This window comes from Musca domestica, unplaced genomic scaffold, assembly GCF_030504385.1.
Source record: "Musca domestica strain aabys unplaced genomic scaffold, Musca_domestica.polishedcontigs.V.1.1 15, whole genome shotgun sequence".
Lineage (NCBI taxonomy): Eukaryota > Metazoa > Arthropoda > Insecta > Diptera > Muscidae > Musca > Musca domestica.
In genome coordinates, this window is record NW_026712207.1 from 13620368 (window position 1) to 13646301 (window position 25934).

General features: G+C 35.8%; 3 protein-coding genes across 7 annotated transcripts in view; 2 read left to right on the forward strand and 1 right to left on the reverse strand.

Annotated features, from left to right (window-relative positions):
* The first annotated feature begins 1581 nt into the window (after positions 1-1581).
* Positions 1582-5869, forward strand: LOC101897593 (uncharacterized). Its single transcript, XM_005188401.3, has 8 exons — positions 1582-1972; positions 2031-2360; positions 2419-2633; positions 2694-2870; positions 2932-3078; positions 3242-3382; positions 3446-3568; positions 5060-5869. The coding sequence occupies exons 1-8, from the start codon at positions 1721-1723 to the stop codon at positions 5160-5162; spliced, it is 1488 nt and encodes a 495-aa protein (XP_005188458.1). The 5' UTR covers positions 1582-1720; the 3' UTR covers positions 5163-5869.
* A 2056-nt stretch (positions 5870-7925) lies between these two features.
* LOC101894507 (ankyrin-2) lies at positions 7926-12260 on the reverse strand. Of its 3 annotated transcripts, none has more exons than XM_011296211.3 (7): positions 12129-12260; positions 11474-11878; positions 10992-11408; positions 10685-10928; positions 10465-10618; positions 10026-10305; positions 7926-9962 (listed from the first exon to the last, which is right to left on the reverse strand). In XM_011296211.3, exons 2-7 carry the CDS (start codon positions 11648-11650, stop codon positions 9051-9053), a joined length of 2184 nt encoding a protein of 727 aa, XP_011294513.1. In that variant the 5' UTR covers positions 11651-11878; positions 12129-12260; the 3' UTR covers positions 7926-9050. The 3 variants fall into 3 exon arrangements, with proteins under 3 accessions (XP_011294513.1, XP_005188437.1, XP_058975674.1); XM_005188380.4 differs by lacking the exon at positions 12129-12260 and adding an exon at positions 11941-12120; XM_059119691.1 differs by lacking the exon at positions 12129-12260 and having other exon boundaries at positions 11474-12120.
* Positions 12261-12379: 119 nt separating this feature from the next.
* LOC101894176 (ecdysone-induced protein 74EF) overlaps positions 12380-25934 on the forward strand; it is a 257086-nt gene continuing 243531 nt past the window's right edge. For 2 of the 3 annotated variants that reach the window (XM_059119692.1, XM_059119693.1), the window contains exons 1-3: positions 12380-12658; positions 12714-12806; positions 15795-17952. The gene's annotated coding sequence lies outside the window, so the exon portion shown is untranslated. The remainder of the gene's footprint in view (positions 12659-12713; positions 12807-15794; positions 17953-25934) is intronic. The other variant, XM_059119694.1, reaches the window with a different exon arrangement.

The following is a 25934-nucleotide window of genomic DNA, read 5'->3' on the forward strand; positions in this document are numbered from 1 at the left end:
ATCATTTTGGTTATTCAAAACTTTGACCCTTTATTGGGGAGGTAGCAGAAGGTATGGTCCGATCTCTACAATCTTTTTAACAGATCTTGCGTTTATGGAAATATTTAGATGTGCCAAGTCTGAATGGAATTGGCTGTTAATTTCATGTTTTATGAGCTTCGTGGATATTCAAAATTTTGACCCTTTGTGGGGGAGGTTCCAGAAGGAGTGCACCGATATATTTCATCTTCGCACAAAATCTGAGGTTAATGAAAATATTGTGATGTGTGTAATTTGAAGAGAAGCGGATGCTTATTTCCTATTTTATGATCGTTTTGGTTATTTAAAACTTTTATCCTTTGTGTGGGAGGTATCAGAAGGAATGGTCCGATCTCTATCATCTTTATAACAGATCTTGTGTTGATGGAAGTATAGAGATGTGCCAAGTCTGAATGGAATCGGATGTTAATTTCGTGTTTTATGAGCTTCGTGGATATTCAAAATTTTGAACCTTTGTGGGGGGAGGTACCAGAAGGAGTTGATCGATATATTCCATCTTCGCATCAGACCATGGGTTAATGAAAATATTATGATGTGTGTAATTTGAAGACAATCGGACACTGACGTCACATTTGATAAGAGTTATAATTATTCACAATTTTGACCCTTTGTGGGGGAGGTACTTGATGGAGTGAACCGATAATGTCGGAAAATTTTCGCACCTGACCTAGCACTGATGCAAATATTAGGTTTTACAAAGTTGGAGCAAAATCGAATTATGATTTTTCTTTCTGTGCAGTATTTTTTTTTTTTTTTTTTGATAGTTTCTACCTTTTTTGTCGGAGGTACCAGAAGGAGAGGACCGATATTGTCCATCTCCAAACTTGATATAAGTTTGATAATAATATTAAGATGTACCAAGTTTGGACCAAATCCGATTATCGTGCGCAGCAGCCCGCCAGAAAGACGGACGGACATTGCTAGATCGACTCCAAATGTCCCGAAAAGGATTTGGTCCAAAGAGACCTAGGGTCCGAAATCGTTATTTCGGTTTGGCCGTATCGAATGATATATTCCCCCTCTAGTCATATGGCTGAGACCCATAGTTATTTTTAATAGCCTTTTTAGAAATATTTCCTGATTTGATGTTTAGTTGAAAATCCCTTTGTGCCAAATTCTTGCATTCTATTCGAATTTTAGGGTGATCAAATTAAAAACTAAATTTCGAATTGAAACGACTAAATATGGAATGATTCTGCATTCTCTAAGTTCTAAGTTGTTAGACACGGAGTTTTAAGGCCGGGCTTTGCACTGGGCATGCTAGTATTTATAATTTGTTGTTGGCCATACGGCTTTCACTTTTTATCAGTTTGTCCCATTCCCCATGAATTAAGTTCTTGGAAACCGGTAATTTTTCTGCTTGTAAGTACTCAAACCAAGTCAATACTTGGCGCCTGTCCAGTTTTTTTTTTAATAATCCTAATTTAAAAGACATTTCATTCACTCTGCACAAATGAGAAATATTTAAAAAAAAATATCAACTCTAGCAGGCTTTGAAAACACATTTCAAAAATTTTCATGCCCAAAAAAATAGTTTCAATATTTTATCTAAAGCGAACAGATGTTTTAAATTTCCTCTCCCCTTTCCCATTTCGCAATAGCCAAAGTCCATTCAGACCATCCAACCTCTTGTATTTTTTTTTTGTGAAAAATAACCCAAACGCGGTCCACCCTAACGAAAATGGAAGGTGAAAGTGGTGAAACTCTGTTGGAAAAAAATGCCTCTGATGTGGAAGAAAAATCCCATACTGAAGATGAGGGCTCTTCGAAACCCTTGACGCATTCCACACCCATTGTTGTTAATGGTGGTTTTAATACGGACGAGTTTCTGGCACGCATTAACATCAATTCAAAGATCAATAATATCTTGAGATCGCCCAGCAAGACTCCCAGTGGCGTGCGCCAACGATCGGTGTTTACAACCACAACAACGGTGAGACTCAGGAGCTTGATTTTAATTTTGATTATTGAAAAATATACCTATTTTCCAGTCCCAGTTTAATGCCAGTGCCGCTCCATTTGTTTCGCAACAACAACGCCATATTGATTCTACAGCCGTGGTATCGTCCTTTGATATGGGTCCCAAAGACACATCTACTCCCACGGGTCATGTGGCGGTAAGGCAATTGCCCATGTCAATGTCACCCCATCCTTATTACAATGGCGGAGGCGGAGTTGTGTCGGCTGGTTATGATTCGCCAATTAGCAGTCGTTCGAATATAACACGCAGTGGTGGTGGTAGCTATGCCTATAATAACCGCTACCCCTTTGTGGGCCATCCATCACCCATCTATGAGTGTGAAAGTGAAGCTTATCGCATGGTAAGTAAACTCATTTGTAAAAAATTTGAGTAATTTTAGTCTGATAGTTCGCCTTCAGCCTCCTAGCATGTCCCCCCAACATCATGCCCAGCAATTACCCCAGCCAATGCCACCACCGCCATTTGTTTTGGCACGCCTAACCAGCAATCAACATAGGGCTAGCGAATATGAGCATCCAACAACACCACCACCACCTCTGGCATCCTGTACCGGTGCTGGTCCCATTGCCATGACAAATGGTACTATTCAACTACGTTTACGGGATGGTGTACGGTAAGTATTAAGGTAATGAGTTACATTTTAATGGAATATTTAAACGGTACCCATTGCTAGTATTGACATGACCTTGGACAAGGCTGTACGTGTGTTGAATCAACGCAGCATGGTAGCCATTGGTTTGTCCAGCAATTGTAATAGCTCCGCCCTCATCCATCCCAATGGACGTGTCCTACAAAGTGGCACAAAAGTCGAACTGGTGACCTATGATGGCATGAAAACGAATAACTATGTGTAAGTTGGAATTGAAAACTGGAAATTGGAAGAGTCTGTTTTGTATTCCTCTTTTTTTCAGACGCTATGCCAAAATGTGGTACAAGGGTGTAAGTTTTACCAGCGAAACGTGTGCCTTAATTTATTTGGTTGATACGGCGGGAACGCGCACCACCACCGACACATTCACCGATCTAACCAAGGACTACACTCTGACCGTGTTCTATGAGTAAGTTTGTGGTAATATTTGTTAGTTTTCTTAAGAAAAAGTTGGAAGACGCCTTAACATAAAATTGAAATTATTTTATTTAAGTTCTGAGACTATTAAAAAACATTCATTTATTTTTTTTTTTAATTTAATAATTTTTAAAATAGAATTACAATTCTTACAGCAATTCCCGCCACGGTCCATCCTATGTCCAAGCAGCCAATGAGGTCATACAAAATGCAACCTATAGTTGTACCGACGATGGAACCGAAACGTATGACATAAATGGTTTTCGTATTACCCAAGCTGCTGATGGCTTAGTCAAGTAAGTATTACAGGGACAAGTTGATATATATTTCGTTCAAAATTTGCTTTCATTTTCAATTAGATTAACTCGCACCCACAACAAGTGTTTGATTCGCACAAGTCCGGGCAATGGATCGGCAACCTTAACCACAATGGGCATACATTGCACAGCATCGCTGGGAAAAACATCGCATTTATTTGTAAGGTAAAAACAAAATAAGTTTTAGCATTTTTTCGAAATAATAATTTTTGGAACAGCGTAAAATTCAAAGCTAATTTTGCCCTGTCCGTCCGTCTGTTGTAATCACGCTAGAGTCAAAACGAATAAACATAGGAGGCTAAATTTTTGCACAGATCAGTCTTTTGTCTGCAGGCAGGTCAAGTTCGAAGATAGGCTATATCGGTTCACTATATCGTTTAGCCCCCATATAACGGAACCTCCCCATATTCAGTATTTTGATGATTTTAGCCACATTTTTCAATCGAATAGTCTGCAATTCTACACAAGAAGTTCTTCGTGACTACTTTACTCCCCAGAAGAGAATTGTTTACACAGTTCCACGATGTCGTATAGCACCCATACAACGGTACCCCCCGATATATCTTAGCCATATTTTTTTAATAAAATTGTCTGAAAATAAAGGCAAAGAGTTCCTTTTGAGTACTTTACCCCCTGGAAGATAATGAAGATCTGAAATAGCATCACATTTTAGAATAAGTTTAGATTTGTTCGAATTGGTCACCTTTTGCACGAATTATAGCCTTCAAACGGTCAATGAAACCGTCACACGCTGCCCGAATGTTGCTCTGCGGTATTTTGGCCCATTCCCGGCGAAGCGCTTGCTTGAGGTGATCGACACTTTGGTATTTTTTAGTGCCAACCTTGCTTTCCAAAATACTCCAGACACCAACGAATTGGTATCCGCAGATTTTGGTGGCCATTGTGCACTGGAAATGAGGCAAGTAACCTCATTTTGTAACCATTCTTGGGTGGCGCGTGCTGAGTGGGATGGTGATGAGCCCTATTGGAATGTCCAAGGTCTGCGGCCAAAATGTTTGCGTGCTCAAGGATTTAATAAACGCTACAGATTTTTTTCGCGATAATATTCGGCATTTATTCTGATACCCCTGTCGATAAATACGAGCGGAGAGCGACCGAAGGTGAACATTTTCAGCTGACCTCTTTGGCAAGTGAATACGATCATTTTGTTCGTTTACAAACTGCTGGGCAACAAATGTTTTCTCATCGGAGAAAACCAAATTCGACAGTTTATCACTTTCGGCCAAGCGAAGCAACTCTTAGGCTCTTGCACTTTTTGGAATTTCAATGGCTTTACCCGAGCTCATTTTTCAATTTTTGCCGAATGGAATATGGCGATATGTTCAGCTCTCGAGCCATTTTTTGGCCACTGCGACGCGGGTTTCGATCAAGTCGCTTCTTTACTTTTCGAACCGTTTCTGCTGATGTTGCTGTTTATGGCTTATGGCTTATAACACGTCTTTCTATAGACCCCAATAAACATTTTGTATTTTTATGGTTTTAATAGAATTTTTAACGGATTTTATTATTTTTTTTTTTTGAAAATTTCAAAAATTCGTTTAAAAAGGTGGACGGTATTCAAAGTTCGGCCCGGCCGAACTTACTGTTTTCTTACTTGCCTTTTTTTTATTTGATCCTTCATCTCTACTTTTTTAGGCGCAATGAGAAACGCATGCATTTCGATGGTTCCAGTTTTATTGTACGCAATGCTGGACACTCAGCTGGATTCAATGAAGATAATTTGTTAATTGTATACTAATCGAGTAATTATTGAAACAAACGGAACTTGTAATTTTGCAATCACTTCACAATCATGATAAATATTGAAATATTTCCAAAATTTCACATTGAAAATGAAACTGCATAGACTAACGACATTTCAAACAATTTCAAACTCCCCCTCCCTCTAATGTGATGGATTCTTTAAATTCTCGGTTCAAGTGTCTTTATTATCAACATCTATCACCACCTACTATTTTAATTTAAAGTCAATGAGAATCATAAAATAATTGCGATAAATGAAAAAAGGGTAACATCACCGAGATTGTGTGTTTGTGTGTATCAACGTGAGTGTTTTATAGATGACTTATCCTGTGCCAGTTAGGTTTATCGTAAAAAGGAAACCCAAGAAGCGTATATTCAAATATCCATTATCAATATTGAGGATGTAAACTCAGGATGTTTGTAACTAGATTTAGTTTTTTTTCTTTATATACAATTTTCTACATTTAATTAGTATATAATTGTTATTTTACAAATGCATTTATAATTTGTTTTTCTATTTGAAATTATCGGTCGAGTCCATCATTCGATAATGTTTATGAAGTACCAAAAAAGCCAAATTTGTAAAGTGTTATGTGGTAAATAAAAATTGTTGTTACTCAAATGATGTAAATAAGGTATTTTTAATTTGTGAAAGAAAATTGGAATTCCCATATTAAAATAAAATTAAGAAATTCAGAATTATGGCTTGAAATTTATTTAAACAAGTTAAAAAGTATCAGTCGGTATTGTAGACAAATTTGAACCCTTATTCAATAATTTTTTTTTTTTTTTTTGAAATACATTTTGACTTTCGTTATGAATATTCAAATTGTTGCCCTTTGTGTGGATGGTTCCAAAAGAGTGGGACAATGTTACCCATTCCGTTTCTGACCTAAGTCTAATATAAATAACACACGTGCCAGATTTTGACTAAGTCGATATTTCATTTACTTTAGATGTAATGTATATGTAATCAAAATGTTAACCTTTTGTGGGAAAGTTCTAAAAAGAAGTGGACCAATAAATTTCATATTCAATCATATTTTTGATTGTGTAAAATATTTAGATATATTAAGTTTTATAAAAGTCGCTGATTGTGCCGCAAATTATAACAGATATGGGATGAAAAAACTGCAACCAACTGTAGACCGCTGTCATTTCTAAGCCACTCGTCCGACAAGCGTCGTCTACAAGCGTACAAAAGATTTTTAGTGAAAATTTTCGGGAAAAAAGTTATCCGTGATGGAATTCAATTGTGTTTCGTACCATCGCTCGTTACTCGTGAGCTGGACATATCGCAATATTCCATTAGGAAAATATTTAAAAATGAGCTCGGGGTAAAGCCATGGAAATTCCAAAAAATGCAAAAACTTACACCGCAACAGAAAGAAAATCGACTCAATAGAGCTAAAGAGATACTTCGCTTGGCCGAAAGTGGTGAACTGCCGAATTTGGTTTTCTACGTCTCCAATGAGACAACTTTCGTTGTCCAGCAGTTTGTAAACAAATCGTATTTACTTGCCAAAGAGGTCAGCTGAAAATGTGCACCTTCGGTTGGCCACCAGAATTCAAGCGCCGGTAATGGTGATGGTGTGGGCCGCCATAACAGCCGATGGTTGATCTCCGCTCGTATTAATCGATCGTGGCATCAGAATAAATGCCGAATATTATCGCCAAAATATTCTGGAGGGTGTATTAAAGCCTTGGGCACGCAAACATTTTAGGCCGTAGACCTTGGACATTTAAACAGGACACAGCACCATCGGACTCAGTACGCGCCACTTAAGAAGGGTTAAAAATGAGGTTCCTCGCTTCATTTCCAGCGCACAATGGCCACCAAAATCTCCGGATACCAATCCGTTGTACTATTGTGTCTGGAGTATTTTGGAGAGCAAGGTTGGCCCCAAAAAATACCAAAGTGTCGATCACCTCAAGCAAGCGCTTCGCCGGAAATGAGCCAAAATACCGCAGAGCAACATTTGGGCAGCGTGTGATGGTTTCATTGGCCGTTTGAAGGCCATAATTCGTGCCAAAGGTGACCAACTCGAACAAATCTAAACTTATTCTAAAATTTGATGCTTTTTCCGTCATTTTTTGCTTTCATTCAATAAAGTTTAAAAAATGTTAAAATTAAGGCGTTTTACTATGTTGCAGTTTTTTTTTTATCTCACCCTGTACATTTTACAACTTTGGACTATATCAACTACTTCATTTACTCCATATGACATATGTTATCAAAATGTGTGTCACAAGTTATCATCTTCATACCAGATCTTATGTGGATAAAAATATTAAGATATGCTGGAAGCAAAAATCTTTCTTGATGCTTCAATTTTTGCTGATGGTTAAACAGTACTGAAGGAAGTTAACGGAGTGGGAGTGTCTATTTCCAAATAAATTCCACTCTCTACTGCTGCGTCTATATTCTCCTTATTTGTATTAGGACCTCCAAATACAAAGGAGTCGTTTATCGCTTTCACATCCTCTTTTATATTTAACAATTGGTAAATTCTTTCGTCATATTCCTTATTATTATTCCTTCAAATCATAATAATAACAATGGGAAATGGGAACAAAATTTATTGGAAATTATTTTCATAATAGGGGTGAATATTGAAATGTGAGAACTTTGAAGACAACCGGACTCTTTATTTCCCATTTCATAAAAGGTATAATTATTCAAAATGTTGACACTTTGTGTAAGTGGGTCGATATTGTTCATTTTCGCAGCTGTTTTATATTAAATTCCAAAACTACATTTCTTATGTATTTATATACCTATTTTTTTGTATTTATTTAACATTAAATTCTTTAAATTTGAATACATTTTCTTAATGTATAAAAAAATATTTAACAATGTTTACAAATAAATTATATTAGGTAAATATGTATGCATGTATTTTTCTTCTTTGCTTTCCGACATGAATGTAATTATTGGATTTGCTTGAGTTTGTCTATTCTTGAATATTTCTCATTTTCGCTTTACTTTGTTTTGTTTTTTAACAGGAACAATATTTAACAATAAATATAATAATATTAATATGGCTTGAATTTGTTTTGCTTTAATATATATATATATGTAAAATGTTACTTTCTCTTCTTTTTGGCAAATAGAATGTATTTAAGTATGTATATTGTATTGTATGTATCTGTGAGTGAGTGAATGATTTAATGGCATTTGTTCTTGAATTGGTTTGGATTTTATGTGGTTCAATATAAGTGCGCTTCATACAGCTGAGAGATCTTAAATACATTTAGTTTTCTTTATTGTTATTGTTGCTTTGTGTTTTGTTTAAAAGATACATAACATCGAAAATGTTGTTAACTTTCTTTGTTGTTTTGCAATTTACAGACACTAATTTATCTTCGTATTATGAGCACATAAAATTACGTTTCTTTATTTTTTTAATTAAAAATTTGCCCTGATTTGCTAAATTCAGTTCAATAATAATGGTTTTAAGATTTGAGTTTACAAATGATTTCTATGCTCTAAAGTCAACCTTAATTTGTGCAGGGAAATCTGTAAGCCAATTTCTCGATTATTTCCAAATGAGTTTTACACACATGACAGCATGTATTCCTACAGTCTCCCAATGTAATCAAATGTGCAAGGTCAACATTTTTGAGCTTCCTTTCAAATATTTGTGTATTCCTGTAGTCACATTCTTGTTGGCAATAATCCAGTAATTTATTCTTTACCTAATTTCACACAGTCACATGCTTGTCCCCTAATGATATTCCGAAATTCTATAATTCTAATTCTAATAATTTCAGTCCATAGAATTAAAAAAAATGTTTCTAGAAAAAAATATTTTACCAATTTTAAACGTATCATATGCCTTAACTTTGTTCCTTTGTTTCACTTAACTCCTCTCTGTTCAAATTACTTATCGAAATTCAACACATAATCCTTAAGCATACCCGGTAATTTAAGTTTATTTACATTTTGAGCTAATTTTCGATTTAACGATTCGTAAATGGCAAGACGAGACAACTGTTTCAGACTGCGAGGTTTACGATATAGCGATGAAATGACAGCAATTAATTGTTCCGTCTTTTTACTTGGAACTTGGGCGACATAGAAATTGTGCAGAGATTTCAGGCAATTGTACAGAGTATCATGCTGCATGGTGGCATAGAAGAGTAAAATAATGCGGGTAAATGTCACATCTGGATCGTTGAGTATGAAATCTTTCTTTGTGATCAACACAATGTAGTAGAACAATAAATAGCGAGAATTTGTGCGAAATGAGTTACGGAATGAGGTATCACCAAGAGATTGTCGAGTAGCCGCCGTTTCGCCAACCGACGAGTTACCATTGGTATTGCCACTATTCGCCACAGTACCAGCCCCACCAGCACCATTACTCTCCGAACTGGAACCAGTCAAGCCTAGGGCATCTCCAAACCTTGCTATTTCATTAGAATAGATGGCACCACCAGTGGTCATATTACTTAATACTATATTTGGATCAGCTCCATATTGTATGAGCGTCAGGGTCAAATCGTGTATACGATTTAGATCACTAACATCGCGTACATTTCGTACCATGTCCATGACAGCTTGCAATATATTCTGATATGTTTGATTGCAGTCCAGGCCATGTTGCAAGAGGAGCAGGAGTATATTTTTAATAAAATCGAAGTTGGTTTGCCTTAAGGTGTCACTGCTTAAGGTGAAATTTTCACTCACTGTAAAGACCAACACCTGCAGTGGTGTTAGATTGTGGTGATACGAGCAATTGGGATTGGCTCCATGTTGCAGCAAAATGCGTATACAATTTACAAAACAAACCTGAAAATAGAGATTTCCATAAAAATGTTGACAATGAAATTTTAAAACAATTAAGATATTTACCTTCATAGAATGAGTATAATGTTGTAGGGTATCTTTGTTGATTAATGGTATTAACAACACCATGATGGGTACGGAACCGTCACGCCCCACAATATTTGGATCGCTGTCCTCGATCATCATGCTGAGCAGTTCAAAGCAAACATCCATATCACGTATGTGGCGGAACACACAAGCCAGCGCACTATTGCCAGCCTGATTGATTGAGTTTTTGGCTCCATGTTGTAGCAGGAATCTAACTAAATGTAAAACATCCCATTTGCTCCACTTATCGTAGCCGTATCTGGGGAGAGTTAAGGGAAAAACAATTATTAAAAGCATCTATAAGGCATATAAATCTTATAATCAGTTCATAATTATAGAATAGGGGTCTTTTGACATGAGTTCGATCAGTTCATAGGTAAAACGGAATTCTAAAAAATTCTTTTAAACAAAATCTTACCTTGCCTCCTCTAAGGCATATCGTACGATCAGGGAATGTAATGGTGTATTGCCCAAGACATCTGGTTCGTTGATTAATTCCTTACAACCACGTTCCAATAAGATTCTTAACATACTTAATGTATCTTCAGCAGATTTTCTAGCTATGAATATAACTGGAAGAAAAGAAACAACTCTTTATGCAGGGGTAGCAATTTAGATTTTTTTTTAATAAATCTCACCCATATGTAAGAGTGTAAATTGTTGGGTACACGTTCGAACTGTGGTCACAGCACCGTGCTGGATTAATAATTCCAGAAAACGCATATCGTGTAACACGGCATGGTGTATGGGATAATATTCATCTTTAATAAGATTGATTTCATCGGAACGTGTTACCACCAGTTGCTGGACACAGTTCCAAGCTCCACGTTCACAGGCCATGTGAAGTAAATGGAAAACAGGACGTTTAGAGCGAAATGGTATCTAAAAGTTGAAACGTAATGTGGTTGATATAATCTAAGTAATATTTAAATTTCAATTTTTTACCCATGGATCATCGAGCTTTTGTACCAATATATTCAGCACATTAATTTGATCGCCATCTATGGCATAACAAATTGCATTTTGCAATTTAGAGTTGTCAAAATTACGTTCTCTAAACTCAACATCCTCATAATGATTGTTGGCATTCCACTGGAACAGTTCACAGTTGGATGAGTGTGAACCGGGAAAGCACATGCGGGAATCACATTCGATTCGGGCACCATATTTCAATAATAGCTCTACACATGATTCGTGACCCTTCAGACAGGCAATATGCAGAGGTAGGGAACAGGGGCTGCGGTTTACATCTGGCCTATGACGCTGCAAGAGCCATTTTGTCAACTCAACATGATTTAGACCTACAGCTCGTTGTAATATATTAAAGCCACAATCGTCGTGTATTACTAAAATGTTTTCATTCTAAAAGAAGAGTAGAAAAATTAATCATATAGCCATCAAATAAATTAAAAATGTGAGCAACGTACCTTTGGAATTTCTAATAGCAATGATTCTAGTGGTTGTATGGAGATTTTTGGATTGGCTCTTAAAATTTCAAAGAGCGTTGTGATTTTTTCAGTCGTTTCTTTGGAAACCTTATGACCATCACGATGGGACAGCAATGCTGATCCAGAACGGAAAATTTGACTTACGGATCCACCCATTTTCCTTGCAAATATTGGTGCTTCGGGGAATGTAAGGAGGTAGCTTAACAAAATACCAAACAATTATTGGTACCAGCTACGTTGCTGTTTGATGAAAACTACACCACACTGCGGAGGATTATCACACTAAATCCAATGATATTTGGTCAAGGACTCCAGGTCCTTTTTGAAGTTGTTCTTAACCGACCGTGAGCGATGTGAAAATCATTTTTGAGATTCTCATGGCATCTGAAAAATAGAAAAACTTAAGCAATTTCCACAATTGTTTTATAAACAAAAATCCAGATTACGCTTATCAAGGCTTTGTTCTGGGCAAGGAAAATTTTGCCTGAACCCATTATTACAAAGGAATTACAAGAAGAAGCATTTTCACTGTGTATTGCTTTTCAACGAAGATTGAAAAAAGTGATTTCTCCAAATTTACATGGGAAAAGTCTGAAAGGCTGTTATATTTTCAACACTATGGTATTTTGCATACTTTACAACATCTCAGAATAACAACAATCACAAAGTTCTTTATTTAAATCGCGAAAAAACAATATCCACAAATGACTTTTCCTCTGTTTTTAAGTTGTGTGTTCTGTTCAATGGAACTATTCACTGTGTGAACCAGCTCAGCTCGTAGAATTAACAAATGAATGTTAGGGAGAATTAGGTCGACTTTGAATAACACAAAGAATAGCAACATAACGGAATGTCTGTTCAGTGGTGTGATTGAAAATCTAGAAAATTTAATGGAATTAATCCAAAAAAATGTGTGTTAATACAAATTTTAAAGGGAAAATACATTCGTTGTGAGCATGGGTGACCTTATATTGACGTGGCGATGAAATTTTCTGCACATATAGCAAAAAAATGGCGGAAAGTCACATACGAATGTTTGCATTGCGAACAAGTCAAGCCAAGCCATATCAAATTGGCGCAAATAAAAACTCAAGAAGCCAAATGACCAAAATGCAAGTGGATGCAGCAATTTTACAAGGAGTTCATGCTTATGGACGTCAACGGGTAAGTGGAAATAGTTTGTCCCACTTCAAGGAATAATTTTTTATGAATTACACAGAAATTTTCCGCGCAATCTTTATGCTTGCTTCAAGGAAGAAAAAAAGGGGGAAAACAAGACCATAAGCAGACGAGGTTCACTGATTATAACCGGGTAAGTGAATATGTTGTGCGAAGTGTAATTAAAATTTCCGATGTTAGGAAAGTTTGCCCGAAAGATTTCATGAAATAGTTTTTGTGAAGAAGCTTGTGGACCAACTCAATTCTCACTCTTTTCTTCCACATACACATGAATTCTCTACAACATACTTATGAATATTTCCCGAGAGTACATTATGGGAAATCTTCCCATGTAACTACTGCGATGGATTCCACTCCCTGCCCCATTACTGAGCGAGAGGTGACACCTCGAGTTCGATTTTTTCAGAGATAGCAATATAGTACCATGATAGTATTGCACGTCATACCCATACACATTAGTTCAGACCTCAACGAGAACAGGTCCATTTCATCCCCACTGATTTGTAATGAATGCTTGCAAAATTCAATTTAACTGTACAACATTTCTGTGGGTGGAATAATTGACTCTGTGGGCGTGGTGCCTAATGGAAGAGGAAATTTTTGTTTAATTTAAAAAAAAATTGACAAATATCTGTAACTTGCATGTTATTATCTGATGCCATAGCTACCCATTTTAGGACAAATTCCAATTTCTTGAACACCCTTCGTCTAGAAAATTGTTACAGGATCTTTCACATGGCCCGATTTTAAAACATTTCTTACTACGAAAATTTTTTCCAATAAGACGCCACAAATAATTGGGTTGAAAATCGTGGATGCAATCTCTGAAGTAGAATAATTTCGAAGATTTCGTTACAAGGGTCTTTTGCCAAATAGTGGACCTATATCAGAGGTTTTGTGAATTCAAAAACCTTTAAATCCAATAGTGTCAAGTTACAGCGGATTAAGTTCCAGAAAAATTAGAATGTTTTTGGGTCCTTGACTAACAGTGGATCCATATTCCAATAGATTCAATATTGTTTTTAAAATTAGTTTTCAAGGGTCATAAAAAAGTTGATTTTTTAACAAATTTTATTTTAAGGACATTTGCAGAATTGTGATTTTTTAGAAATATGTCAATTTTTAGGGATCATAAAATTGTGGATATAAAAATAAAATCGTCGCACTTTTAAAAGTTATTTTTCTAGGAACATAAATACTTCTTCATATTTTTTTAACAACAATATAATAAAAGTGGATTTTTACATGGTACAATGATATCAAGGTAGGGTTATGATACCATATGATTTTTTTTTTCTTGGCTTAATATGTCATCTTTATTTGTTTATATATGTGTTTTCTTTTCAATAACAAAAAAATTGTTCAGAAAATATTCAACTTCGGATGTTTTCAAAATGTTTATTTCAACGTATGCATCGACAAAATCTAGAGTTTTTGTAGCGAAATGATCCTTTAGAGATATATAGTACATGATTTTGAAAAGAGGTGTTGACCTTTCATTCAGTTATCGCGGTTTTCAATTACTTATTCAAAATAAATGCAACAAGTTGTTTGATTTTTTTATTGTTTTGATACTAATTTTGACATTACAAGCCAAACAGGTAGACCTCTATACTTGCAATTTTTTCAAAGTTGACCTACCTTCTCTTCATTGTACCATGGATTTTTATACCTTCTACCTTGCCAATCCGTTTTCAACACCTGTAAATTATATTCCGATATTCAATGATTTAAGCCACATTTTTAAAGGAGAATTTGATATGTAGATTTGGAGGATTCCACCTTCGATGGAAGAACATTGTCTACATAGATCCACGTTTAAGTAAATCCTTCATACAGGGTGAGATAAAAAACTGCAACAAAGTCAACGGCATAATTTTTAATTTTTTTAAGTTTTATTAAATGAAAGCAAAAAATGTCGGGAATAGCATCTAACTTTAGAATAAGTTTAGATTTGTTCGAATTGGTCGCCTTTGGCACGAATTATGGCCTTCAAACGGCCAATGAAGGCGTCACACGCTGCCCGAATGTTGCTTTGCGGTATTTTGGACGATTCCCGGCGAAGCGCTTGCTTGAGGTGATCGACACTTTGGTATTTTTTAGTGCCTACCTTGCTTTCCAAAATACTCCAGACACAATAATCCACCAGATTGGTATCCGGAGATTTTGGTGGTCATTGTGAGCTGGAAATGAAATTGAGATCTGGTGGTCAATCGAAGGTACAAATTTTCAGCTCTTTGGCAAGTAAACACGATCATTTTGTTTGTTTACAAACTGCTGGACAACGAATGTTTTCTCATCGGAGACGGAGAAACACAAATTCGCCAGTTCAGCACTTTCGGCCAAGCGAAGCAACTGTTTAGCTCTTTTGAGTCTATTTTCTTTCTGTTGCGGTGTAGATTCTTACACTTTTTGGAATTTCAATGGCTTTACCCCGAGCTCATTTTTCAATATTTGCCGAATGGAATATTGGGATATGTTCAGCTCACGAGCCATTTTTCGATTCGGCCACTGCGACACGGGTTTCGATCAAGTCGCTTGTTTACTTTTCGAACCATTTCTGTTGATGTTGCCGTTTTTTCCGTCTACATCCTTGACGTCCGATGGTACGAGACACAAAAGATTTATTTACATTTAGATGTTCTAACGATAGCCACTTGTGGTTTTCCAGCCAAATATAAAGAAATCATACTATCCTGCTTGAATTCCATCACGAATAACTTTTTTTCTGGAAAATTCTCAACAAAATGCTTTTGTACGCATGTAAACGGTTATTTTAGCTACATTTTTTAAGGGAATTGTACCAATTTGTGTTAGGAATTGATATGGCGTTCTGCATCTGGTGGCTTTTTCCACTTAACAATAGAAATGTAAAATTAGAAATTGTTTTTTATGTGGCTGATGTTACAAAATTTAATTTACTTATATTTTAACCCTACATCTGTTACAAACATATTCTCATTACAAGTTTCTCTTAAATGAAATTCTCTTTGGCAAATTTAATAACTATAAAGGCAAATAATTATGTTTTTTAAATTAATTATGTTTTGTATTAATTGTATAAACTTTTTAATCATTAAACAAATGTCTAATCTATATTCACATCTTTATCAAATAATAGAAATCCTCTTGGACCCAACAACAAATGGCAAATAAAGAGCAACACTTACATGTTTACATTGCCAAAAAAAAGAGACGAAGAGAAATAATTCCCCCCATATCGTCAGATGTTGCAATAATTTTAAGAGCTTTGCTTTGCTTTTGCAATGACCCCCACAATAATGCCAAGAGACAAGAGAGCGCCAGCCGTAGGCCTGGCATTGTTGTTTGTTTACTTGACTGGCGAGAGCCACACGACGGCCACGGTGAGTGCAGGCAATACTGCTGTTGCTGTTGCTTTTTGTGTGATGAACTTGATGATGATGACGATTATGATGATGTGGGGTTTGTTGTAAGCTTCCATGTGAGCGGCATGTTTCGACGTTTATTTAGTTTAGTCTACAGCGGACTTTTGTATCGAACGGTTGTTTTTGAAAACAAATTAAAACAGAGCAAAAATTTTCAGTAGCTACAAAAAATAAAACCGAAAACAAACGGCAAAATAGCGTGTAGTGCTGCGTTTTTTGAGAATAATAAAAAAAAACAAAAATTGTTTAAAACCAAAAATTGTTTATGCGTGTAAAATAAAAACAAAAAATACCAACGGCCACCAAACCAAATGGCGAAGGCGCCAAAAAATCATTTTGTGGATTTTCAAAATAAAATTTGAAAAAAAGTGAAATTTTGAACAAACAAAAAAGGGGGTACCCCTAAAACTAACTTCAGCCAACTTTACTGCCTAATATAATTTTTGTGTTCTTGGAATTTTAAATATTTTATGACAAGAAAAAGCCAAATTAGCCTTAAGAAAATATACATAAAACCCAATATATGCCTTTCAAAAAATAAAAACAAATAAACCTCCAAATATTCTGCCAGCAATCCTTAACTGCCTTACCGAAAACATAAGTCTGTGACAAGAAAAAAAAATCAAGTGATATTTTTAAAAAACAAAAAATTAAAAATAAAATAATTCAAAAAATTATTATCTCCTTTTGTGTCTATGTTTTGGAGGAGGAGCACACAAAAAGTTAGCTGCCCTCCACGAAACGTCATCGGCAGCAATTGTTAAATCCATTGGTGTACTTGGCTGCTGTTATGCGATAATTTTTGTAAATACAAGTTACGTTATCCCCCCTTGAAAAGTCAACAACAACAGCAACAACAATCGAGCAAGCAAGCAGCAAAATCAAACAAACCCCAACAAGCCAAACTCACTCACTCTTTCTTCTTCCTTATTGTTGGTGGGGAGTTAATTCGTTGTACTCTCACTCTCTTTCTCCCAACCATAATAATTGACAGCCAACTTGCATTGCATCAAACACGGATACTTTTACTCTGGTGCAGCAAGTACATGAGCAACAACAACAACAGCAACAAAAATAAACGTTAATGATCATCGGGTTTGCTGCAACTGAGAGCTGCTGACTGGCTGGCTGGCTGGCCGACAGTGTTGTGTGAGTGTGTCTCATTCGGTTGTTCGTTCGTTCGTTCATTGATCATCATACTTGCTCTCATACCAAGGTCAATAAACGTAAGATTGCACGCGATATCAAGTCAACAACGACAACAACAATAAATGCAACAGCAGTAGCAACGACAACAACAACAGCAAAAAAATTAAACTGCAAAAAAAAAAACGAAAGAAATAAAAAAAAAACAACCGGGGTCAACGGTAGGAAGGAATACGTCGTGGTTGTTGTCGTCGACGTCGTCATACAAACAAATGTAACGTTGCCTAACGTGGTGTAATGTACGATCACTTTTCAAAAAGTGAAAAAAAGAAATGTGAAAATTATTCAATAAAATAAAAGAGTTGAAGAAGAAGTAGAAATTAAGCTAGCCACAGCCAGCATCCATACAAAACCAAAACAAATTGAAAAAAAAATACAATGTGAAAAAAGAAATTTGAAAAAGTTTGCAAAGCAACAAGAAAACATATTACACCCACAATTCAAAAATATTGAAATCAACTCATTACCAACTCTTCTGAAAACGTAACATTCCGTCCTGGTTCATTCGTATTGCTACGGTCGGTTATATACATTTTTCGCTTTTCATCCGGAAAATAAAATTCGCAAGTGGATAATACGCAAATTCAATACGACGTTACGTTCTCTTACCTTTTTATTTTCTCCTACATCATGTCTTCAATTAAAGGATTCAATGATCTTTAAAAGGTAAGTCCTCTTCACTTATTCTTACAAATGTCAATTTTTTTCGTTTTTCATTACCAAAATCAGGTTTTGTTCATAACATGTTGTAGTTGGATTGGTGGGGGGTGGAGAAGGGGTTATGGACGGCTGTCTTTTGTTTGGTGAAATTTTATTTTCCTTGGTATTTAGTTGTGGCCAAACGAAAATCCCGTCCATAGGAAAAACAAAATAAAAGTAAAATGTGCATTGTCATGTTCATCGATCGGAGAGCAAAAGTTTTTCCTTTCATTTTTCTTTCCTTGTCTTGACAAAGGTTAAATGTTTACATTTAAAGAAAAATGTTATCGCGTCATGTTTTTTTTTGGCGATTTTTAAATTTTATTTCTTTTGGCATGTAGTGGGGGCTGGTGACGGGGTTGTTTATGGTAATATGTAAAGTATGACCTTTGTATTGATTGATATAATGCTATCATACTTTTGCTTTTTTTTTCTGGGTATAAAACCCCTTTGGTACCCTGACCATTTTGACATCTTTTCTATTTGGTATTTAATGGTATATGTAGAAATTGTTGCTCCCACAATTTCCAGTGAATGTTGCTGCCGATGTGAAATTTTGTGTTTAAGTCCACTTTTTTTCTTATAGCTCCAATCAAAGATATATGATGCAAACCTTTAGAAAATGTTCAATAAGGCCCTCTGTTTGGTGCAGCCCGCATAGGGCGGTATTTCGAAATTTTCTCCTCCCGACTGCCAAACGAATTGAATGTAATTCCTCTTTTTATACCCTCCACCGTACGTCTGTTGTAAATTTTGTAAACTTTTGCACAGATCTGTCTTTTGTATGCAGGCAGGTCAAGGTAGAAGTCATAGCCCCCATATAACGGCACCTACCGATATTCGGTATTTTGATTATTTTAGCCACATTTTTGAACGGAATTGTCTGAAATTCTACACAAGGAGTTCTTTGTGAGTACTTTACCCCCAGACATAGATTTGTCTATATAGGTCCAAATATTGTATATCCTCCCAATAAATCGGCACCTTCCGGTATTCGGTATTTTTAAGATTTTAACAGAATTTTTAATGGATTTTATATAGGTCCACGATACCGTATAGCCCCGATATTCGGCATTTTGATGATTTCAGGCAAATTTTCAATGAAATTGTTTTGAAATTCACACAAGAGTTTCCTTCTGAGTACTTTACCCCCTAGAAGAGAATTGTAACCTAAGTCCCTATTTTTACTGTGACATCGTACATCGATAATATTTGATTTTCTGTCCGTCTATGGAAGTCAATCTAACTTCCGAACAACATGAAGTGGTTTGATAAAATTTTGTTGAGACGCAGTTTAGGTCCGTAGAATAGGTCACAGTCTTCACCGGAATTTCTTCAAAATTTGGCATTTGGAATTCGTAATTAATACCACCTTCAAAAAAATGTTCCTGTGCAGATCCACGTCTTCGTAAAGCCCCAATATAACGGTACCCCTACATTCGGCATTTTTATGATGTTACCTACGTTTTTTAACAAAATAATCTAAAAATTAGTATGCATTTGTTCGTAATATGCACCGCCCTCGCTGGCAGATAATTGGCTCTAGAGGACCACGTTTTCGCCCCATAAATGTAAAACACCTGATATTCACAATTTTTTAATTTAGCGGCCTTTATCAACGCAATTTTTTACATTTTGCAAATGGTGGAAAGTATTGAAGGTTCTGCATGGTCGAACTTAGCTGCTTTTTTACTTGTTGTTTTTTTAGGGCGGCCACATTTTCAGGCAAAATGGTGTGTTTTTAAATTTTGAAATCTTAGGAAATTATAATATTTTGAAGATTTAAGTCACATCTTCAACTGAATTTGGCATTGTAGTATATCAGTAATGTAGTGTATCAGTAATTTTACAGGGTTTGGAATATTGCTCAAGAAATGTAAATTCTATGCCAATCGACCTGACCAAATGTTGAGTTTTTCTATGGCAATCAACAAATTTTTTTTTTCAAAAATCCTGATTTTTTAAAGAAAATATTCATAAAAACCTAGCAAATTTATAACCATCAAAGGCATTCCACTCAAAATTCTTCTTCTGTAGCCATATGGCTACAGAAATTTGAAGTCGATCTAGGGGTGTCCGTTCGTTTTTGAATAATTGTATCTCTCTCATCAAAAGAAATAAGCATCCGATTTTCTTAAAATTTCACATATTCCAATGCATTTATTAACGCAAGATCTGGTGTGAAGATGATTGTTATCGACCCACACCTTCTGGTACCTCCGCAATATAGGCTCACAGTTTTCAGTACTTACACCTCACATTACAGCGATTCTTTTAAAATTTGGTGTATTTAAATATTTCTCTCAACCATAAATCAGATGTGAATGTGGAATTTATTGACCTGGTACCTCATCCACAAAAGGTTCAATTTTTGACTAACATGTTAGATTTTCTTTAAATTTTTTACATCTCAATATTTTTAGCAGTATTAGATGAAGTGGATTAATTCGGTTTATTTTATCTTGTACCTTACGCACATTTAAACATTTTTCCAAAAATGATCACATATCTCACATAAAGGGAAGGAAGTAGTCGATATTGGTCAAATCTGGCACTATGAAATAATTATTTCACACTTAGGTCAGATACCAAGTGGACAATATTGTCCCACTATCTTCGGAACTTCTCCCAATCATAACGCCAGCAAAAAAAAAAAAAAAAAAAAAAAAAAAAAAAAAAAAACCACGACAATTAGCTGAGGTTATAAATCTGTTGGCAATACCGGCTGAAATATTTTAGTTTGTTTTATTTCCTGTCTTAATTCCACGTATTTTGTGCAAGCTTATGATATAAGTAAAAAAAAATTATTTGAGTTTTAAATTTCAATTTTTCATCCTGATGCACACCAAGGAAAAATTCTACAAAGCATTGTAAGACATTACCCTTTGTTTACAAAGGGTATTGCTTTGTTACAAATCCTCAAGTTTTAATAGATTTTCCCCCATTTAAAAGCATTTTGTTTTATTCACAACTAAATAAATTTGTTGTCTTAAAAAAAAAAACAACAAAAAACGATTAAAAAATAGGTGACAACAATCGATGGTACTTTGTACACTGCCAGTGGTGGAAACAAAAAGGGGGGCGCAGAGCAGCGGTGTCTGGTAGTGCTGATGGTGCTGCTGTTATTGTTGCTGTTAATATTGTTATTATTATTGTTGTTGTTATGCCTGCTTACAGAATAAATAAATATTCTAAAAGGTTATTGACTTTGTTTCGTAAAACAAAAAATAATTATTATTAATTGCAAATTATTTTCTTTGTTGAAAAAAAAAAAAAATAATAATTTCAAGTCCCCAATGAAAAGGGCGAGAACGCGGGGCGGTTCTCGCTCGTAGTACTATGGCTGTAAAACACTTGTCAATAGCTGACCACACAACAATTGGGTCAAAAATGTTATAGCTTTTTCGCTCTTTTTTTGTAAACCTAAGCGTTAAATGGACTTTTGTAAATTACAAAAAAAAATCATTTTAACAATTAAGAAACACACAACCACACAAACACACATACTCGACACTTATCTACCGTGTTACTCATTGTGATTTAGTTGTAATCATTATCATCGATTTGTGTATGGTTTTTTTGTTCTTTTTGTTTTTTTGTTAGGTTTTTTTTTGCTGTTTGTTATTATTTTTGTTGTAATGTGTTATTACAAGAGTTGTACATGTTCGAAGATAGCACAAAAAATATTGGAAAAAAATGATTTTTCACTCACATACCTCAGGTATGTTCGAGCAGTACGATTTTTTGCCCTCTTCTTTTGCTTTGCTTGCGGTGGTGATTTTTTTCTGTAATTATTTCTTTTTCCAAAAGTCAGCAATATTTTGTAATAATTGTATTATTCATTACTTGTTGAAAGCCAAGTGCTTGGTTACAAGTTGAAAATTGATTGATATGGTAATTTATCCAAAAATGGATTCATAGACCACACACGATTTTAAAATATGTTTCGTAATTCTTTATCGTATTTTGTTAGGCAACAGATCGAATATTTCCTAATATTTGCATTTAAAAATAACATCATATTTGGTCAAAGAATAACCTTTCCGATCCCAAAAAGTGCAAATTTTTATCAATGAAGTCAGGAACTTCAACATATTATTTCAAACGCGTTGCCAAATATTCTAGAGAAAATTTGTTTGCGCAACGGATGAACAGATCTAGAGTATAACGTTCCAAGTGAAATTTTTAGGCTTCTGAAAATGGTGGCATCGTGAACTGGTTTGCTGCAGATTATAAAACTAGGATGAACTTGCTTTCCTTGATAACCATGAAATGAAAAACTCAATATGAAAATAAAAATGTGAGAAATCGTTTGAGAAAGTTTTCAGTAATACATTCGATGGCAAACTCGAAGTTCGGCTATCATTCAAACAAGATATATTTTTAATCAAGGAGTTCCATTGTTGTTTTAATAACCTCCACTTTGAAAGGGAGGGTATATTTGTCATTCCGTTTGTAACATCCTTAAATTTTCGTCGTAGACCCCATAAAGTATATACAGGGTGAGATAAAAAAAACTGCAACAAAGTCAAACCCCATAATTTTTATATATATCTTTTTTAATTTTATTGAATGAAAGCAAAAAATGTCAGAAATAGCATCAAATTTTAAAATAAGTTTAGATTTGTTCGAGTTGGTCACCTTTGGTACGAAAAATGGCCTTTAAACGGCCAATGAAACCGTCACACGCTGCCCGAATGTTGCTCTGCGGTATTTTGGACCATTCGGCGAAACGCTTGCTTGAGGTGATCGACACATTGGTATTTTTTAGTGCCAACCTTGCTTTCCAAAATACTCCAGACACAATAGTCCTACGGATTGGTATCCGGAGATTTTGGTGATCATTGTGCGCTGGAAATGAAGAGCGGAACCTCATTTTGTAACCATTTTTGGTTGGCGCGTGCTGAGTCTTGTTGGAATGTCCAAGTTCTGCGGCCAAAATATTTGCATGCCCAAGGCTTTAATACACCCTCCAGAATATGTTCGCGATAATATTCAGCATTCATTCTGATGCCACTGTCGATTAATACGAGCGGAGAGCGACCATCGGCTGTTATGGCGGCCCACACCATCACCATGGTTGGCCCATGAGTTCTGGTGGCCAACCGAAGGTGCACATTTTGCTGACCTCTTTGGCAAGTAACCACGATCATTTTGTTTGTTTACCAACTGCTGGACAACGAATCTTTTCTCATCGGAGACAGAGAAAAGAAAATTCGGCAGTTCACCGCTTTCGGCCAAGCGAAGCAGCTCTTTAGTCGCTTCTTTACTTTTCGAACCATTTCTGCAAGGAAGTGTTGCCGTACACTTCCTTGCGGTCGGGCTACGGTAGCAGTATCACGGTAACGAGCGATGGACCCATCACAGATTTTTCCATCCATAAAAGCCTGTCAGAGGACTTTTAACCATAGAAGACATATCAGAGGACGTTTAAATTTCGAAGACATGTCAGAAGTCATTAAGCCAAAGAAGACATGTAAAATATCTCCTAGGCCTGCCTAGCTAGAGGATAACAGTTGCAAATATTTAAGCCATGGAAGACCTGTAAGAGGTTTTTTAAGTCATAGAGACCCTTTCAAAGGTCTTCCATTCATAGAAGATTATTCAAGGATCTTCTTTCCATAGAAGATCTGTACGGGAAAAATCTATGCGCTTGGTGAACTGCATTGCCCAAATCAAAGTGGAACATTTTTTCATCTGAACCGTTTGATTTACTTGTCTCTAGACTCAATTTCGACGGACCCATGTGGCAACGCCATAACTTTTGACAGAGATGTCACATCGCTTAATGACATACCGCGTTTGAAGCGTCAGTCCAAGCAGATTTTTACCATGAACCAATGCACGCCACGCGAGCGCTCTGAAATAGTTGAAATTTACATTCAACAGAAGAAGTCTATTGTGAAAAAAAATGTGAGAAGTGCGCCTTCTAAGAACACCATTAAGCGTTTATACGAAAAATTTTCGACTGGTAAGGCTCTTTCTAATCCGAAGAGGCCATATAAGAGTCGACCAAGGCGATCGGCCGAGAATATCGCTGCCGTACGAGCCAGTGTTGAGAGGTCCCCAAGAACATCCCAAAAACGCCGTTTTCAGCAGTCGGGCATGGCTCGGTCCACTTTACAACGGATTATTCGCATTGAATGGCATTTGTTCCCGTACAAAATTCAATTGACGCAAAGAATGTTGCCTGCGGACAAGCATCGTCGATTGGAATGGGCCCAAAGGTCCGTCGAATATGGACCGATCTCGACAAAAATTTAACAAATGTATGTCTGAGCTATATTTGATATATTTCCCAAAATATCGCTGCGCCAGAGTGCATATTGCGGCTGTGGAGGACAAAAATAACAAATGGAATGCACAGTATACATGGGTGCTATAGCTATATCTGAACCGATTTCGATAAAATTTGGCATACTTATAATCAGGTCTAATTTGGTCGTAAGTGCAAAATTTTTACCGATTATCTCCAATTTCAGTAGGGTTCATCATTGGGTCAAATAAATTATTTGTGAAAAATTTTATCTGGATCGGGCTATAAATGCGACCTGTACTTTCTTTACAAAAATAAATATTTACAAAAGGGACTATCTCGTTTCCTATTGCCTGTTACAAACAAATGTACAAAGACATAATACCCTGACCATCTTGTGGTGCAGGGCATAAAAAGGTAGATCAAGTAAAATGGAAAATAAAAAAAAACGTGCGAAAGGAAAGAACTGAATATAGTTCCGATCGTTCCTTTTGCAGTATATTTCCTTTGAACTAGATCGCTCCGGAACCCAATAACTCTAATATTCTCCGACCTTGACTTCTTTGCAATATATAGAGTTTCTTTTACATCCCCAGCATATCCTTCATAATTTTTTGTTGTTGTGTGTGTGTTTTCAGTCATTTGGGTCATTTCCAAAATTATTATTTTACATAACCCCAAAAAAATGTTGTAACAATAATATTGCACTCAAAACTCATTACAATGTACCTTACTCTTGAATACTAATTAGGTTCATTACACATAGACACACTCGCACTACATGCGTAATGGGGCATAGTATCTCTAAGCGAGTTTCAAATATCTATGCGCCTATGTACATACAAGTAGATTTTCAAAACATTGTTGCATACTTACGAAATGTGCAGTGTATTTCCGCTTTGTTGTTTTTTGTGACATTGCAAATCTCCAATAAATAATATATCCAGTTTTGTGAAAAATTTCCACAATGTGCGTTGAGGTTTGTTTTCGCTCGCTCGCTGGCTGGCATTTACGGTTATTTGTTTAAGAGCGTTTTTGTATTATTGTGATGGGATTACAGTAATAATAACAACAACAGCACAAGTTTCAAGAAGATATTAAAAACGCAATCCAAACCCATCTACTCCCACTTTTCGCTCTTTGAAAAAAGGCAAACAATGCTTGGTTACATTACCTTAAATTACAAGCAAATGCTGTAAATATGTAATGTGTAATACACCTACTTATATGTATGTACATACACGCATAGCTGAGTACATGATTATGCATGACATCTTAGTTAGTTGTTGTTGTTGTCGTTGTTATTGGTTGCTTTTTTGTAATTTTTGTCGGCCTATCAATGTTTTGCAATTTTAATTCGTTCCTATATCGATTTTGAATTATTGTCGGACAAAATGTTTGGTTTCCAATTTTATTTTCCACACACACACACATACAAACACAGCCACAACGCCACCAATAATTAAATGTTTAAAAAAACAACAACCAAGCCAAGCATAAATAATAAATTTAATAAAAAAAACGGCAGCAACATGATGACGTTAACACGGCGACAAGTTGCACATTGCAAAGCCAGTCAATCAGCCAGCCAGTCAGCCCAGCTAGCCAAGCAATGTAAAGCAAAGCAAAACATTGACATTAGCAGAGAACGGGCGAGTATGGGTATGAGCATGAACGTGAACGTCGTCGCCGT